Raw genomic sequence first — 16,634 nt, 5'->3', positions numbered from 1 at the left:
GCTTAGACACTTGATGGGAATTTCACTGCCTTTGGGAACCAGTTGCACTGAGCAACTGAGCTCTCATATGCTTTGCTGACAAAGATAACGGTGGTTGACTGCTGGGCATGTCAGAACACGGAACATCAGTGTGCTCCAGGAGAGAAAACAGACCTGGTTCCGATTCATCTAGAAACGTCTTTTATTAAATAAATTCCCATCACTCCCTTTCTTCAAAGAACAGTCTGAGCATCACAACTGAAATTAAAGATTAACAATACACTTAATAATTCAAAAACAGAGTTGTGGTCGAAATTCAGCCCCCAGTGGTTTTAGTCCATTTGACTTCAAAAGGTTTTGCGCCCAACCACAACCATGTTTTAAGAATAAAGGATATATCAAAGCTCATGTACACTAATGCTAAGCATATAACATTGCCCGTGATAAGGCTTGTTACATTAGTTTGGACAATGTATTTCTTAAAATCTGGGGCCAACGCAAAAGAAAATGACATGGTTACAATCCCCAAGCTGTTCTGAAGCATTTGGTCAGCAGAATGGGACACTTCAGTTCGACCTTCCCTCGGGAACGGGAAAGGCCGGGAGGGTACTCACTGAGGACGTTCACGTTGGCGCTGGCAAGGATGGTGCCGTGCTTGTTGCTGGCCTCGCACTGGTACACGGCACTGTCCTGCAGCTGGAGGTTGGTGAGGCTGATCTCTCTGGCAGAGATTCTCCCTCTGAAGGTCCTACCTGGAAAGACCCAAACTATATCAGAAGATGGAGAAAACACCGTGACTGCGGAGTTGACAGTCTCTCCTCACTGCTGGAAAGTCAAAGGCAAAGCACATCTTCAGGATCAAACCGGGACCTTGCTCAACAGCTAGAGAGCGAGTTGCAGAGCATTGCCTTTGCCAGCAGTCCTGTGGCCTAAAGAAAGTGCTCTGCAGCACCAGTTTGCAGTAAAATCCCCACATAGACTTTTAAAAATGGTAGTAATAATACTGCTACGGCAAGGAGCAGGGCTCCCCAGCCCCACAGTCACTTGTGCTTATTCAGAAGCACAAAGAAAGACCAGGACCCCTCAATGAACGTGGGCTATGCCAGATCCCCAAAAGATGGGAGCGTTACGGGGTGAGGCAGAGGCAGTAACCCGTGGGTAGCACCACTCCAATACCCTACACCTTTCACCCCTACTCTTTTCATGATCACATTCAAACATTTGGAAAACTAGCTTTATTAAGTAAATAAATACTAACTCATGTCTAAAGAGATGTCAAACCAGACGTCATTCAGCGCATTAGGATTTGCGCGTCCCCTCTAACTGGGCGCAACGCAGGCGCATCCCACCCGGCCACCACCTAAAGGAGGACGCTGGACCTCGCACTTACTATCGATGGGCATCCCATTAAGTTTCCACTGGATGGTTGGCTCTGGGTTGCCAATAGCTTCGCACAGCAGCACCAGGTTTGTTCCTACGCTGTAAACTCCACCTTCGGGCTCCTTTATCCACCGAGGAGGCTCTGTAAAGAGGGGACATAGCGGGTATCAGGTGCCACAGAGAGATAATTCTAACTCTGCTATTGCTATGGTCCTCCAGGAGATGGCAAACGCTGCCAACAGTTCCCAGGCAGCTCCTAGGAGCCTATTGCGCAGCTGTATTCTATTTCTTGCAATCCGATGTTCCGAAAGGTAAAATTAGCATCAGCACACATCAATTTCTGTCCTTCAGACCCTGTGAAATGTGAGTGTCAGGGAGAGAGTGTAGGAAACGGGCGGTGTTTATCCAAGTGGAAAACAAATGCAAATGGGAGGTGAGAGGCTGGGGAAGGAGGTAAACCTGAACGGGTCAGCATTTTCCCAAGGACCCTCAGACATGAGCCTGTGGTCTGTGAAATGAAGTGAGACTATTTCAGCAACTCAAACAAGGTGCAGATATCCATCCAGCTCAAATCCCCCTCACTAGGCACAAGCAAGAGGCTTCCAACCACCCGCGCAGGAGCAGAGCTCAGCGGTGCAGGAGCGGTGCGGAGCTCCGCGGCAGGATGCGGCACCTCCATCTGCTCACCTACGTGGACTGGGGAAATGCATGGTGGTCTTCGAGATGCTGGTTTTCCACCATATATTCAGACGAGAGGCTTGTCCGTAAGGTATTTAGGAATGATGAACCGTTCCCCACTGGGGATGAGAAGCACACCATCCTGAGGAGTGGTCCAGAAAGGTTGCCCACAGGGTGGTGGTAGAGGAGCAGCAGTGTGCTGCTGCAATCCCTGGGCTCTCCTCTGTCCCAGCACTGCCAGCTAAACTGGGGTAGCTCTAGGGAACTGCTCTGCCCTATGTCCCGAGGTGCGATGCTTATTTTGATCTCTGCTGTTGAGAGCACAAGAGCTTCCTTCAGAAGTAAACAGGTTGCTAAATCTGTTACCAGCAGTTTTATCTGAGCTGCTTCCTGCTCCTTCTTTGATTTCTGCTTTTGAATTTTCCTTTTTTTTTTTTTTTTTTTTTGCATCTTACTATACGTTTCTTTCTCTGCAGACCAGCCCCTGAGCATCAGGTACCCAAACCTCGTTGGAAAAACACAACCATAAGGGAGGGAGGGGAACCGAGGGGGTGGAGGGAGAAGCATTAATCTGATGAATGCTTTATTCTCCACAGACTGAATGCAGATCCCTGAGCATGCCTACCCTTCAGTGGGCAGCCTCAACCCAAAACACAGCCTTGAATTCATCATTATCTCTCCCTGAGAAGCAACAAACTTCCAAATTTTAATTCCAGACCTGATATTACCTCTTCTGCATGTGCTGGGCAGGTCACTGGGCCGCTTTCCCTATTTGAAAAAGATGAGCTAATGTATGGGAAACATGAGGATTCATTAGTTAATGCTTATAAAGCGCTTTGAAGATTAACAGAGCTGTTGCCTGGTAATACATCTCCAGATGTTATCAGTGTGATACACTAAAAACAAAGCGTCATTGCTCATATTCACACAGATATATTAAAAAAACACCCCTGAAGTGTGATACACAAGAGCTTCTACACACAGTCCACCATTTCCACAGTAGAGCACCCATGAAGAGACCCTGTTAAGCAACAGCTAAAACTGAAATAAAATACAAGACACCGAAGCTTATCTAAAATTATAACATCTTTGCATTTCCTTCACACAGCAGATTTCTTCTACCGCCTTCCTCATGCAACACTGGTTGCCCTCCCGTCATGCAACGTGTGACCCTTGTTACACACTTGTTACACGTCCTTGTATTTGGCTCTAGGAAAAAACTCTGCAAGCAGCAGGACATTTTGGGTTTGCAGTTGTTTATCCTTCTCTCTCTCTCTCTCTCTCATATACATTATGCTTTCACCAGGAAAAGACAGGTCAAAGGCATGGAGGTGTAAAGGTTTGTAACACCTCTGATGAATTTTTTTTTTCCCCACTAGGTCTGCCACAAACACAGTGCTTGAGACAGAGTATTTCCTTGGTTTGGAGGAGGTGAGACACCAAGCACAGACTGAATACAAACCACCTGATGGATCCTTTTCTATTTTCATCTGCGCATACACTCTGGAAGTGAGCTGCAGATATATTATGCCACAGCTTTCCTTTCTCAGCATGGGGATTGCTGTGGTTGCCCCAAGAAGGCGATGCAGCTGCGAAGCCATAGGCAATGAGATTTTGTCAAGTATGAAACGTAATTTCACAGAAAGGCTGAAGAACCTCTTTTCTGTGTGGCAGATATGTTATTCTACTCATAAGTATACAAAGTATAAGAATAACAAAATATACATGTATTTTTTAGCAACTACAAAAACTAGTGGTTGGACAGTCAAATAGTTAATCTGCATAAGCAATATGGTATGGCAAACATTTCACTGCATAATATCTTCTTGGTAAGAGTTATAAATGTGGGGCTCTTGATCAAGAGATTTATATGTATAAAAAGACATACAATGACAGGTCCAAAAATAGAAGGGATCTAAAATAGGCATCTAGTCCATCCTTCTGCAGCAAAGCAAGACCATCCGCACCTAAACCACCCCCAACGGATCCAAACCTTCACAGCTTCCCATGCTGTTTAAAACTAGAACAAATCTTTAATGTCTAACCAACTTCTGCCTTGCTGCAACTTCAGTCTATTGTATCTTGCATTGTCCCCAAGGAACAAGGAGAACAATTTGTGAAGAAACTTTGGTGCATCTAAAGGCTGCTATGCGTTCCTCAGATCCATTCTTTCCTAAATTAAACATATCTATCATGTTTTTTTCTCACATGCATGTTTTTGAGCTGTGTGACTACCCTTGCTGCTGTCTCCTGAACTGTTTTGAGTCAACTCCAGCCTTGATGAAGTGCTCGATGTGAAACTGGTTGCACTACATGAGACCTTATCAGTTCTCAGTAGTCTCCCTTACAACACCACTTTTCTTTGTACTTTCCAGGATGATTTTTGTTTTTTCTGCAAGACTAATATTTCCAAGTTGTGTTCAGCTTGCGATCCAGTATATCCTCCAGACTAGTCTAACCAGACATTTTCCATCCTGTGCTTATGAAGCCAATTAGCGCTGCCTGATCAGAATTGCTTTGCACTTGTGCTTACTGAAGCCCATCCTTTTTATTCCAGACCGTTTTCCCAATTTGTCAAGATCATTTCAAATTCTCCTCACGTCTTCCCAAGGGCTGGCAATCCATCCCACTTTGGGGGTATCGTCTGCAGCTTCAGATGCAGTTACCACCTTGGGGTCTGCATCCCTGTTGAAGCAGCTTTCCAGTGAAACACAGAACTACAGTTTGAGTCTGATTAAAACAACCAGCCATGGTTCTGCCTCACATTAGTTTCATCTATTTTATTTTTCTCTAGCTGAGTAATGAAAATATTACGAGATGTAACTGCAAAGGCCCTTAGCTATTATATCATTACTATAATTAATCATTATATTGTAATAATTATTTCTATTAAACACAGCCTAAGACCTTCAGTCAAGATCAAGGTACCACTAGATCAGGCACTGTGATAGTGACAAGATTTTGAGGCTATATGTACATTTTATATTGAGCTTGGCAGATTATATACAATAACCAAATAAACAAACATTTGAAGTTAAGACAATTTGTGGGCTTTCTTTGCTTTTTTTTTTTTTAATAATTTTCTCTCCTTCTAAGAATAACAGTGGGGGTTTTGTGCCTGTTCCAAAGTTTCAGGCTACATCTTTCCTTACAAAAAGAGATTAAAATGCTCAAACAGTCAAGCAATTTGCTAGCTGAATATTTTCATATGCTTGGTAATAATTGCCTGAATCTTTGCCCTCAGACTGCTGTAGGATTAGTAAGTGGGCTGCATGCAAATATCATTAATTAAAGACTGTTATTTAGAAGGCTGGGGTATTTGTTTGAGATCCTCAAATACTGGAAAGAAGAGCAGAACATGTGACATAGTGCAGAAACGATAGCAAAATCCTGATTTACACACCAGCACTAGACTGAGAAGGTTTGGCGGTTGGTAACTGAGATGATATTTTTTCTTCCACGTTTAATTCTCTTCTCCCTGCACGCATTCTTTGAGAAGAGCCTGTCAGGTGTGAGGAAGCCCTACGTCAGCATAACTTCCCTGAAACCAGCTGAAATTAATGCTCACTTCCACCAACTCAAGACCTGCCCTTGAGTGTGCACACGAGAGTTGCTGCAAGAATGATGAACGTGCCCATCTCTGATTAATGGTAGTGACATTTTCTGGTTAGAAACTCTAGAAGACAACAGTGTTCAGGCTCAATTTTACCTTGATACGCTGCATATGAGGTGACTCCTATTAGGAGGAATTCCTGCTAGTGACAGCAGCCAACATTAGTTACACATATGCAAAATGAACTTAATAGCAATTGCAAAAGAATTTTTTTACATGGCAATGGCTAGAGTGAGATTATTTCCTTTTCTTTTTTTTTTTTTTTTAAACTTTTTTCTTAATAAGCAGGAACAACAATTTGCCTGAAAGCTTCTCCCCCTCTAGAGACTGGAGGAGAAGATGGTCAATATTCTGAACTACTTAATTAATGTTATTTCCCTGGTATTTTGGTTTTTGCAGCTCCTGCAATTTCTTTGAAGGATTCAATTTTTACAGCCGAGAAAATCATAGCCAGATTGTTAAAATATTCAGCTACAGCAAAGATGCTCCAAACCATCTGGAATGATTTCTAGGAGTCAGCACTTCCCCTCCATCGCAGCTGAAAACTTGCCATGTCCTGGTATCCCCCTCTGCTACACTTCCAGGAAAGGCGACTGTAAGACACAAGGTTGTGTCAAGTGATTGGGAATGATTCATCACATACTGGGAGAAAAGGCTTTTCCTCAGCTGACGAGTAAATACAGAGCAGGTAGCCGAAAGTGCCTTTTCTCCCGTCAGGACCCCTCGTGACCACGGAGTGAGAAGAAGCACAGATTAAAATGAAGCCGTTGGCAGAGCCCGACAGTTTAATACTGTCTGTGGGTTGGGTTTTTTGTTTGTTTGGTTTTTTTAACTCTGCAGAGCAGAGGCTGGAGCATTTTTCTTCAGTAAAGAGAAAACGTTTTCAGCAAGGTTTTCAGCTGTGCTTCAGGATTCTCATTTTGTAGCTATTTATGGGCAGCACTGCTGAAAGAGTTGCAGTGGCAGTGATACTTCTGCAGGGCTCGCTTGTCTGTTAAGTCTCATTGGAGCTCTGCTTTGCTCCTGGAAAAGAGCATCTGCACCTGCCTCACGTGAAGGGCTCACGCCTTCAGGGTTTGGGGAGTAAAAGAAGGGAGAAAGGAGGATGGAGGGAGACCAGGCACCACGTGCCTCTATCTGCACTCTGCAAGATGCCTGTTATGGAGGTCTTTTGGCTTCATTAATCTGCCTTCTTCTAGCAGCAACATAAATAAATGACGACCAAACGGATGCACAAACATACCACGTTGTCCGTTCTGCTAGCCCAGCGCAAGCAGCCAGCACTCACCCAGTTCAGCCCCCAGACCTGTGTATATGCTCATGCACAGGGTTGCACCACCCTGTGCACGGAGTATGATATGCATGCGAGTAACCCTAAGATTATTTATGAATTGCTGCTAATATATTGGTCACCCTTCCAAGCACGCAGGCTAGGGTAAGAACGGGCCTTGGATACTCAGTGGGATGACAAAAAGGATCGTATTTCTATTTTTTTTAACTGTTAAAAATTAGTAGAAAGTATTTTTTCACTTTTTTTCATAAGTTTTTATGATATTTTTTTAGGGGCTATAGAAACCACTCTTAGCTGAGGTTGTCCCCATACAGAAATGACAGCAAGGGAGCACGTGAAGGAGGGGAAGAGAGGGGTCGTCCCATGTTTGGTCACTGCATTTTTCCATCCTCCCTAGGTATTCACTTTTGGTGGAAGACAAAGAAAGGAAATTGAGCTAAATGTACCTCTGATCTGGCCCAGCATAGCCTTTTTCACATTCTTTAAGAGCAAGTAGAATAATTAGATCTTTTGGTCTGACATTCAGATTAATACAAGACATTTCATCAATATCTCTGCTTGACTAACATCTTTAGAGTGTTGGATCTGCTCATATTTGTACTCCCCTTCATCACTTTGTAGAGCCTTCACGGTTCAGGAAAAAAAATGCATTTTATATATTTTTTTTTTTTTTAAAAAGGTGCTACTTTCTGCAAGCTTCCCAAAACTGTAAGGCGGGTCCTTGGCTAGCATAAACTGATAGAGTTGGTTGAATTTATGCATTACACTGAGCGATATTAGCAGAGGTACTTATTCACTTCCCTTCGACCACCTCTCTGTTCAAAATCAATAAGCTTAGTAAAGTGTACTCGGCACCTTCCACGTGAACGTGGAACTCGTGCTTCGCTCTCCCCATGGGGTTGCTTGCCGTGCACTGGTATGTTCCTTCATCGGCTGCAGTCACTTGGTCTATCTTCAATATCTTCCCAAAATTTTCTGTTTCTGGTTCATCCTTGGGTAAGTTTCCAGTGACCTTGACCCAGCTTAGGTGAGGAGTTGGGCTAAAAGCAAAGAAAAAAAAAGAAAGATTTTGAGTTGAATACTAGGCTCCTGCAATGCTTCGTGTGTGCAGAGCTGCTGGACTCCATGCATACGGTTTGCAAGGTGAAGTTTTCAGAGTCTTTTGAGCCCTTTTAAAACACTGGGGCTATACTAGGAGTTATACTATAGACTACAACTAGTCCATACTGCTTTTTAATTTGAAAGGCCCCTAAGAATAGGTTCTTCACAGCCGACACCAGGCCACGGCATGAGGCTGCGTTCCTTGCACGCGTATTGGCATGGGCTGCGGGAGAGGGAACCGAGCTCATTTCGTCCTACTAAAAAAGGGCACTTGAGGACAGACGAGGAGGTAAAGACTTCATTACAGTGACTTCACTCAGTGCCCTGCCTGGTTAGAAAGGTGGCCAACCATTGGAGATGGCTGAAAATGCTCTTTACGTTTTTAGAAAGTAAATGGCAGCGACACAGAAATCCAGGACAGACTGTTGTCTGCACATTCCCAGCTGGGCTTCGCGACCCCAACACCGTACACGACGTACATACACAGTGTCATATCTGATTACTCTTGTGTCCATCTGTTATTGTGGCAAAATGCCCGGGCACAAGCTACTTAAAGCCCCAGGTACCAAGAAATTACGGTTTTCCACGAGCAGTGAGCACAACCGTGCAAATATCCTATTATTTCCTGCCAGAGTCCTTGTCCTGTACCAAAGTCAGGCTCTGCGTTGCCTTGGTGTTGTATTGAGGCAATGCCCTCCTGACACTGGCATTACTCAGAATATAAGTCTTCACAAATGACAGATTGCAAATGTACTTATTTCCTTATTTTGCAGTTGGCTGCCCCTGATCTTAGTTACTTGAAATCTGGCTGAGTCTACCCGCTTCTGTGATTTGTGGACATTTGGTGGGATGGACTGGCAGAGATATAGGCAAAGCTGATCATTTTCCTGCTGAAAATGGGAATTTTAGCAAATAAAAATATCATTTAATTTGGTCTAATTGTTGCATTTTTGAAGGCTTTCAATTAAAAAAATATTTGTTTGGTGATGAGACAAAGAAGTACTTTGTCTTCCGTTGGGGCGGGGGGAAAGAAGGCTTTGTTTGAAAAACAATTTCAAAAAAAGTTTCCTGGAAAGTATTTCTTTTCTTTACTTTTTTTCCAGATAAACAGAAAGCCTTTTCTGGCTTTCTCTTCTTCTACATGAAATTAATTCTTGCACATGAAAATTCAGATTTGTGTATTTCCAAGGTGATTTGCCTATTAAGTACCTTGAAAACACTACAAACTCATAGCTGTGGACTTGTGAAGGTTTGTGGGTCTGCGAATTAGCTTGATGGGTAGTGAACTAGACAAGGAAGTGTTGCAACAGGGAACTAAAACTCACTGCAGATACTTGGAGTGAATCCAATAGAGACAAGTAATTCACCTTCTCTCAGAAATGGCAACCAATTGCAGAGGCATAATCTTGCCAGCTTAAATGAGCAAGGCCCTTTCAAGCCCACATGGAAAAACAAAATACCCTAAACGTGTTTGTTCAGGCAGATAAAGATCCTGATTTTGGAATTTTATAGAGGGAATATAATTGCACAGCCTTTAATATGAATTACCTATCTGCTAACCACAGTCTGCGTTCACAGACCTGCAGCTCTACCATACCGCACGAGAAGACGATGATTTAAGCCTCCATTCAGCAAAAAGCTCTATCACAAACAAACCAGAAGCGACTGTGCTTTCATTGTGGGTTTAGCGGTTGGAGAGATTTTCGCTTTACCTTTTTCTCTGGTGGCACCTCTTCTGGGGCAGATTATTGCATCTACGAGCACACAGTAAACATTGGAAAAGCGGACTGAGGGCAAAGTGGAGCTTATGTCTGTCTGAGTTACTGCAGCAGGAACAAGGTCTGAGAGAGCTATTCGCAGCTTCTTTGTGAGGACTGCACTTCACATTTATTTAGCCATTCCCTTTCCTTACTTACCCCTATTTTGTCCTGTGTTATTTACGATAAGGAACAAAATTGTCCAACTTTCCCATCACATACCATCTCCTTTAACCCTTCCCTATACTTCTACAGCGAACAACTCCTCATCGAGATACTCTGCCATGCTTAGTGCAGCCAGATCTACAACTAGAGCATAAGTAGTGCTCTAACAGAAATGCTGATAGCAATAACAAGCTTGAGATATCTGTGCAGCACAAAGCACCAGAGGCATGCATAGGAATGGGCCCAAGCAGAAAACATGGGATTGGAACTAAATCTGAAGTTAGCCCATTACTGTTAGTTTTAGCAGGATCAAACCGATACAGCTGACTCCAGTTCACTGTATTTTTACATAGCTGTGGACTTTGTTTCTCAACATACTGTCACCTGTGACCTGTGATTTGACACCTGGAAAAATGCGGAATAGTTTTTGAGCATTGAACCAAAACTGAATTGGCAAAACTAGAATAGAAACCTTGTAGGTTGTGAGCCAAACCGGAAGCTGAATTCTGATGTTATTGAGTTTCTCAACATCTCAAAAGTAGTACTACTGAAAAAAGTTCCATAATCGGGGTTTTTTTTAATATAACAGTTAAAAAAAATCAATACTTACCATGATATAATTTTAATTACTTGTTCATAAGCTATAGCAATAACAAATACATGAATGTTGCATGCTAGCTCTGTGCTGCTTTACAAGGAGTATGCATACTTCAGAAAAACTCAATGTAGAGGTTCAATTTAAAACTGTATAGGCAAGTAAGTATTTTCATTTGCAGTTGTATAATTCTTAATATAGCTTTTTCTTTGCTCAATTCTATTTCAAAAGGTGATTAAGTTTGTGCAGTATAGTGCATTACTCACAGCCCTTCAGCAATACATTCGAGTAGCAGGACACCTCCCTTGATGACAGTGACTGATGAGCTACTGCCAGCAGATTCAGGAGGGATCAGCAGTTTGGGTTTTCTTTCCTTGATAAAATTTGCTAAAAAATACAATAAAATAAAAGTTAGATATGAAATCTTGGAGCCTTTGCTTATCCTTCAGTAATGCCACAAACACTACTTCTGTCAGAAGGTTTTGGATGTCGATTTGTAAATCTGTTTTTTTATTTATATGGTTTGAGACTAATCCAGGACTCTCCTGTTTCTCCTGATAACAGTCAGAAGACGCTACAGTAATAACAACAGGCAGCAGCACTAGCGAAGCCCCTTTTCCTACAGTTTTATGTCCTGCTTTCCAAGCCCTGGCCCTTTCTCTCATACACCTCAGCCAGTCTTGGTTCACTCATCTTCTCAATTGCCGATCTTCGGGTCTACACCACCTTTCTTAGCACCTTTCTTCTGCATTGACTCCATCATCTTTTAAATCTCAAATGAAACCCCATCTTTCCCGACTTGAATATCCTACAGAATTGCCCTTCTTGCTACAATTATTAAATCTACAGTAATGGAGATACAATTTGTAAGGAAGACTGTTAAAATAATAAAACAAGATTGACCTGCATTTGATTTCAACGGACCATTTGTTCCAGCCTGCCAAACAATGGTTTCATGATGAAATATGCATACAGTTAAATGGCTATCCAGTTATCACTATAATAACAATTAGCACAGTAATGAATAAGTCCCCAAATGGTACTAGTTCTTCAAAAAAGTCAGTTACGGATGATTTGGTAAAAGACTACATGTATCTCTCTGAACCATTTTCTGATTTTTTTTCCTCCTCTTGCTTTGTATCTCTACAAATCTGTGTCACAAGTGCTCAGAGCTGCAGCAAAACACTTTGGTGCCTCTGGATACGCTTGCGCGTTTTCCATCTGCCCTCCACGTCCTGCTGCCAAAGGCAGACGGTCCCCCTTCCCAACCGACGACAGGAGTTCAGACATCTCTCTGAGGGAAAAATCAGGTTTTGAGTATCTGTCACTCTGTACAAGCCCTGCTTGCTCTGCTTACAAGGCTTAGCCTCCGTAGGCCAAGGCTTGAGGACTGATCAGTGCTTTGAGTCATCCAGTCCCAAACGCTCGAGGAGAAACCCGTTTCAAAAACCTCAGTGCTCATCCAGCAAAACAAGGTCTTTCAGGAGTTTCACATTGGGCATTTCAAAAAACAGACTCTCAAAAGCAGTTTAACCAAATAAATCAGAGTCAAGAGCTACATCCCAAACCCAAGACTCTCATTTTTACATATTTTAAACAAAATTAACTGGGTGGAGAATTGCAAGAACAGTTACTGCCTGCCTTCTGACTTACCCACATTGCCTGCATAAATCTCAGCAGAATATTTTCAGGATACTGCTCCACAAAGAGGGGAACACAAAGCGAGGATAAGAAGAGCTTCGTTGCATTGCGTACCTGTGGTGAGTATCAGACAGGGCAATAGACGGCCAAAAAGAACCACCTCCCACCTACCACGAGGTATGGCTCTAAGGTGGGCACAGGTAACACAGAGCACCTAAAGCTCTCTAAATCCACACCTGATGCTCACCCTGGTGTAATGCAGCCCCAGGGTGACCCTTTAGACATGAATTCACGGTTTTAAATGGTGGGTACCTAGCGCCAGCATCTTCTTAACTGCCAGAGGAAGATGTGGAGCATCCAGCTCTGGCTCCTGCTCTGAACTGATAACACAAGAAACCCAGGACGTCAGCCTCCTTACTTACATCACATTATGAAACGTGAATGTTCTTTTCTCAAGTACGAAAACTATCTCTTTGTTAAAAACCCTTCAGATTTCTGTCAAATAGTACAAGATGAGCAAATTGTACTCTATGGACCACTTAAATCCATCCCACTGCAATAAAAAGGCTTTTGTGGTTTTTTAATTTTTTTTTTCTTTTTTCCTGAGCAGCAGCCCCCATTTCATCTCAGCTGGTTGATTCTCAGTTTAAAGGCTAAATAACAGATGCATTCAACTCACCCTTAGTAACCGCAGCGTTAGGTGAGCCTGAGTCATTAGCATGCTTAACTGAAATAAATAAAAGTGACAACCAAACACAAACATGCATAGTTGATATAGAATCAAAAGAAACAATAAATCAACCAAAACAAAAACATGCCCCCCCAATTCTGCCATAAAAGAAAGAAACAAAGAAAAATGTAAAGCAAAGCAACAGATGAACAATAAATATCTGAAAATACAAAGAAAATTCCTCAAAGATATGTATTATTCTACAATGTACTTTATGGGTCATCATTTCATCCTACCTACCTAGTAGAATAAAAAAAATCACTAACGCCTAAGTATCCACTATAAAGAAATTTTGTAAAATTTATTCAGTCCCTTTTTTTTTTAATACTGCGCCTCAACAGGGACTGGGCACAGAGTGGAGTGGGCAGTCTCAAGCTGAGTTTACAAACCCCTTTAAGTATATGCCTCCCTTTTTTGCCTGCACCTGGTCTCGTGGCTTTGACGGCAAGGTGCATGTGAAGTGTTTTGCTGGGCAACTGCCAGGGCTATCAGCAGCCCCACAGTCAAACCCCATCTCATTTTTCTGTAATCTGCATATGCACGTGTGTGGGAAAGGACCCATTAGAAAAGCTATGGAGAGCAACATTTCATTTTGCTATTTTTCTCACAATTATTATCCCAAGATATGGTTTAAGCAAGTATTAAGATATACAAAGCCACTATTAATCCTTTATCTTTTTAACCCAACAAGAAAACTCTCAAAATCATATATTAAATATTAGGCTTTCATTCATGAAGAAAAATCTCCTTGGCTTTCTGGGCTGCATAAGCCCAAAAGGTCAGAAGTATTAGTGAAAGAGAAGACTGATATTAAGGGCACAGGCAGCCTCAGCAAGTGGTACAAGTGATACCAGAAACTATTACAGCCACAAGAGATTCAAGCAAAGTGGGATGGGTCTCCAGCTGGTATAAGCTGCCTTAGTTCCACTGGCTTTTCTCGGGCTTTGCTGATTTAATGCAGCTAAAGGCGTGCCCTAAAAGGCTGCTTTTTTTTTTTTTTTTTTTTTTCCTCCTTTTTGGGGGCTTGGATATTTGTATTCTTTTCCTGTGTTTCTAACACTCGTGGTTGTACACCCCATATATCCAGTGGCTTTATGCAGCTTGAATTAGCAGTTTGATAGGGCAGCAGGTAGATGTACATCGAACAAATGCACGCGTCTGATGATGGGACGGCAAACCCCACATACCCCGGTGTGACTCAGGGGCAGTACCTGAAACCATCTTTTGTATAAGACCCTCGGACCCTACAGGAATACAGAGATGTTAAAATAAAGAAAGAATTAAAATGCGATGTACCCTACTCAACATTTCATTAAGGAAACAGAAAATGCCTCATGTGGCACTATTGATGCTCAAGGCAGCCTGCAAAGACCTGGAAAGCATCGTCCTTCCCGAGCACATTGCTGCACCCAGACCAAAGCAGGCCAGCATCCAGGGAGGAGGCGGCCGCATAAAATCCTCAGGACCCAGAGAAGTCCCATCCATCGGTGACCCACTGGAGAAGCAGATTTCCCTAATGCATCACTGGCTTGCACTGGGGGAAAAACAGGAGGAAAAACGGGGCACTTTTGGAGGCCGACAGCTGCAAAAAGCTTTCGTCGGTTGATTTTAGCCCTTAGAGTAAGGTTAATAATGCAGGCATAAGCACAGTAACATGCATTTTCTTCAGAGAGAATCGCATCAGAGACACAGGGCGCACATCTGTATTTGCTGATGCCTGGGGAGTTTAAAAAAGTCAAACCAACAGAAAACAAGAAACTACTCATCCACAGACTTACAACGGGAAACCTTCAGCGTCATTGGCATTTTCTGTACAATTGTCCTCAGTCTTGGAAATGCGGCAAAGCAACAATAATCACTTCGACTGTCATTTTCTTCCACATTTGCAAAGTAGAGATCTCCCTTAAGGCTCATGGAGACCCTTTCATCTTGTGGAATGTGCTGCAAATCTAGCAAGAAAAAATAATTATGATATGGTAATGATACTGAGCTGTTTCACCAATATGACTACTAATGCTCTCCTGTCATATGTTTGCTTCCAGATACAGAATGCAACTTCGACGCAAAAGAGGCAGAAGACCCAGCATAACCAATGAGTCATTTATCAATATTCAACATACAATTGATAATAAATATTTTAAATATAGTAATGCATTTTAAATATATAGTATAATATATTTAAAACTAATTGATAATGAATAATTGATAATAAAAAAATACTCAGTACAAAGTTCCTGCTCAGGTGCAAGGAAATTTCCAGCACCTCTCCCTGGTGCAAAGACCTGTAATGATGATAGGGAGGTACCATTTACAGCTGTCCCCCACTGCCAGTCCCCCAAGCACTTTGCTCTTCTGTAACTACAGATTACTGCAGGGGAGCGTTAGTACGAACTGAGGTTGCTGTACTGTCTCATTGCTGATCCAACCAAATGCAGGGCTGTGCTAAACACGTATGTCAGGAGTAGCGAGGCTGCCTTATAAGATCAGAGGTTTAATCTGGCACCCTGTCTCTGCAAGTACTTGGTCAGCATCAGAAACAAACCCTTCATGTCATGGAGGCAATCTGAGTTACTTTGCCTCCCAAGAGCCAGAAATTCCTGCAGAACACAAATGCTGAAGAATGATGTGACAGAAACCCACAAGGAACTAATTGTACATACCTGACAGATTTTTTTTTTTTTTTTTCCTTAATATCATAACTCAACCATTAGTTTATGAAAAGAGGAAAACACTAATGATAGAAATAATATATTGACACATTCTACCCTCTCTACTGCAAAAGTAGTAGTCCTCATTACCGGTAGACTCCTTTACTGAAATGTAAGCTTTCTGATACCTCATATTTAATAACATGTTGTGTCAATGCACTCTACAATTTCACTTTGTGTTATGTAAAAACATATCTCCATACTCCATTCCTCAACTTTCTTTTTCAATATCCATATCTTTTTTCCTAAGCACTTGCACAATTACCATTCCTATCTATTATGAATCTGTAATGAAACTGCTCTGGAAGACAAATGTTTTGAGTCTCCTGATATGAATTGTGTACAAATTGTTTACTTACCAATATTCATCCAATAGATATGCAAAGGTGGGATGCCTTTTGGGGGGTTACAGTGCAAAATCACAGAATCACCATGCTCCACATCAAGGGGCTCAATTTTTTCTTTTGGGAATTTTGGTACGCCTGTACAAAAGCAGACAAGTTCCTCTTACATTGTTACCTTTTGAAATTTTGCCCTTTCCATCCCCTTTAATATAGTTCTTAATAAAATCTTTTCCTTAACATCATCCTTTGCATTCTCTGCCTTTAGTTACTACTATTATTTACAAAGTGCTACAGAGTAACGACGCATTTTACTAAGAGTAAGAAATCTCTGCTAGCATTCTCCATTCACAAAGTGCACAGACCATAGTATTGAAAGCCAGTCAACTGAATGGTGGTGTTTAACACTTGTCTGTGATGTCCATGAGCTTTGCCCAGGCTTTATTTTAATGCATTTATTTTCAAACACTTTCTATAGCTCCTTTGTTTGTGCTGTCTGGAAGGAACAACTCACAGTCAGACAGAACCAAAGCCTGAGGCTAAGATTGGCATAGAGGACTGTGCACTGGCAGGTCCCAGGCTGCTCCTGGGGGATCAGAAACCAGTCTGGGAGTGCGGTATGTTCTGGGAAGTCTTGGCTAAAAAGTGGTTCCCA

The 16,634-nt window shown here is 42.2% G+C and overlaps 1 protein-coding gene across 9 annotated transcripts in view; it reads right to left on the bottom strand.

Moving 5' to 3' along the window:
- The window catches only part of CHL1 (cell adhesion molecule L1 like), a 141,661-nt gene that overhangs the window by 31,916 nt on the left and 93,111 nt on the right, over positions 1–16,634 (bottom strand). For 8 of the 9 annotated variants that reach the window (XM_049826742.1, XM_049826741.1, XM_049826743.1 and 5 more), the window contains 7 exons: positions 15,998–16,120; positions 14,709–14,879; positions 12,880–12,927; positions 10,826–10,946; positions 7,797–7,981; positions 1,370–1,501; positions 594–731 (listed from right to left, as the gene is read on the bottom strand). In XM_049826742.1, the coding sequence (XP_049682699.1) occupies positions 594–731; positions 1,370–1,501; positions 7,797–7,981; positions 10,826–10,946; positions 12,880–12,927; positions 14,709–14,879; positions 15,998–16,120 (918 nt within the window). The remainder of the gene's footprint in view (positions 1–593; positions 732–1,369; positions 1,502–7,796; positions 7,982–10,825; positions 10,947–12,879; positions 12,928–14,708; positions 14,880–15,997; positions 16,121–16,634) is intronic. The other variant, XM_049826745.1, reaches the window with a different exon arrangement.

This window comes from Accipiter gentilis, chromosome 23, assembly GCF_929443795.1.
Source record: "Accipiter gentilis chromosome 23, bAccGen1.1, whole genome shotgun sequence".
NCBI lineage: Eukaryota > Metazoa > Chordata > Aves > Accipitriformes > Accipitridae > Astur > Astur gentilis.
Note: the sequence above shows the minus strand (reverse complement) of the source record. Positions and strands in the feature narration are given on the sequence as shown.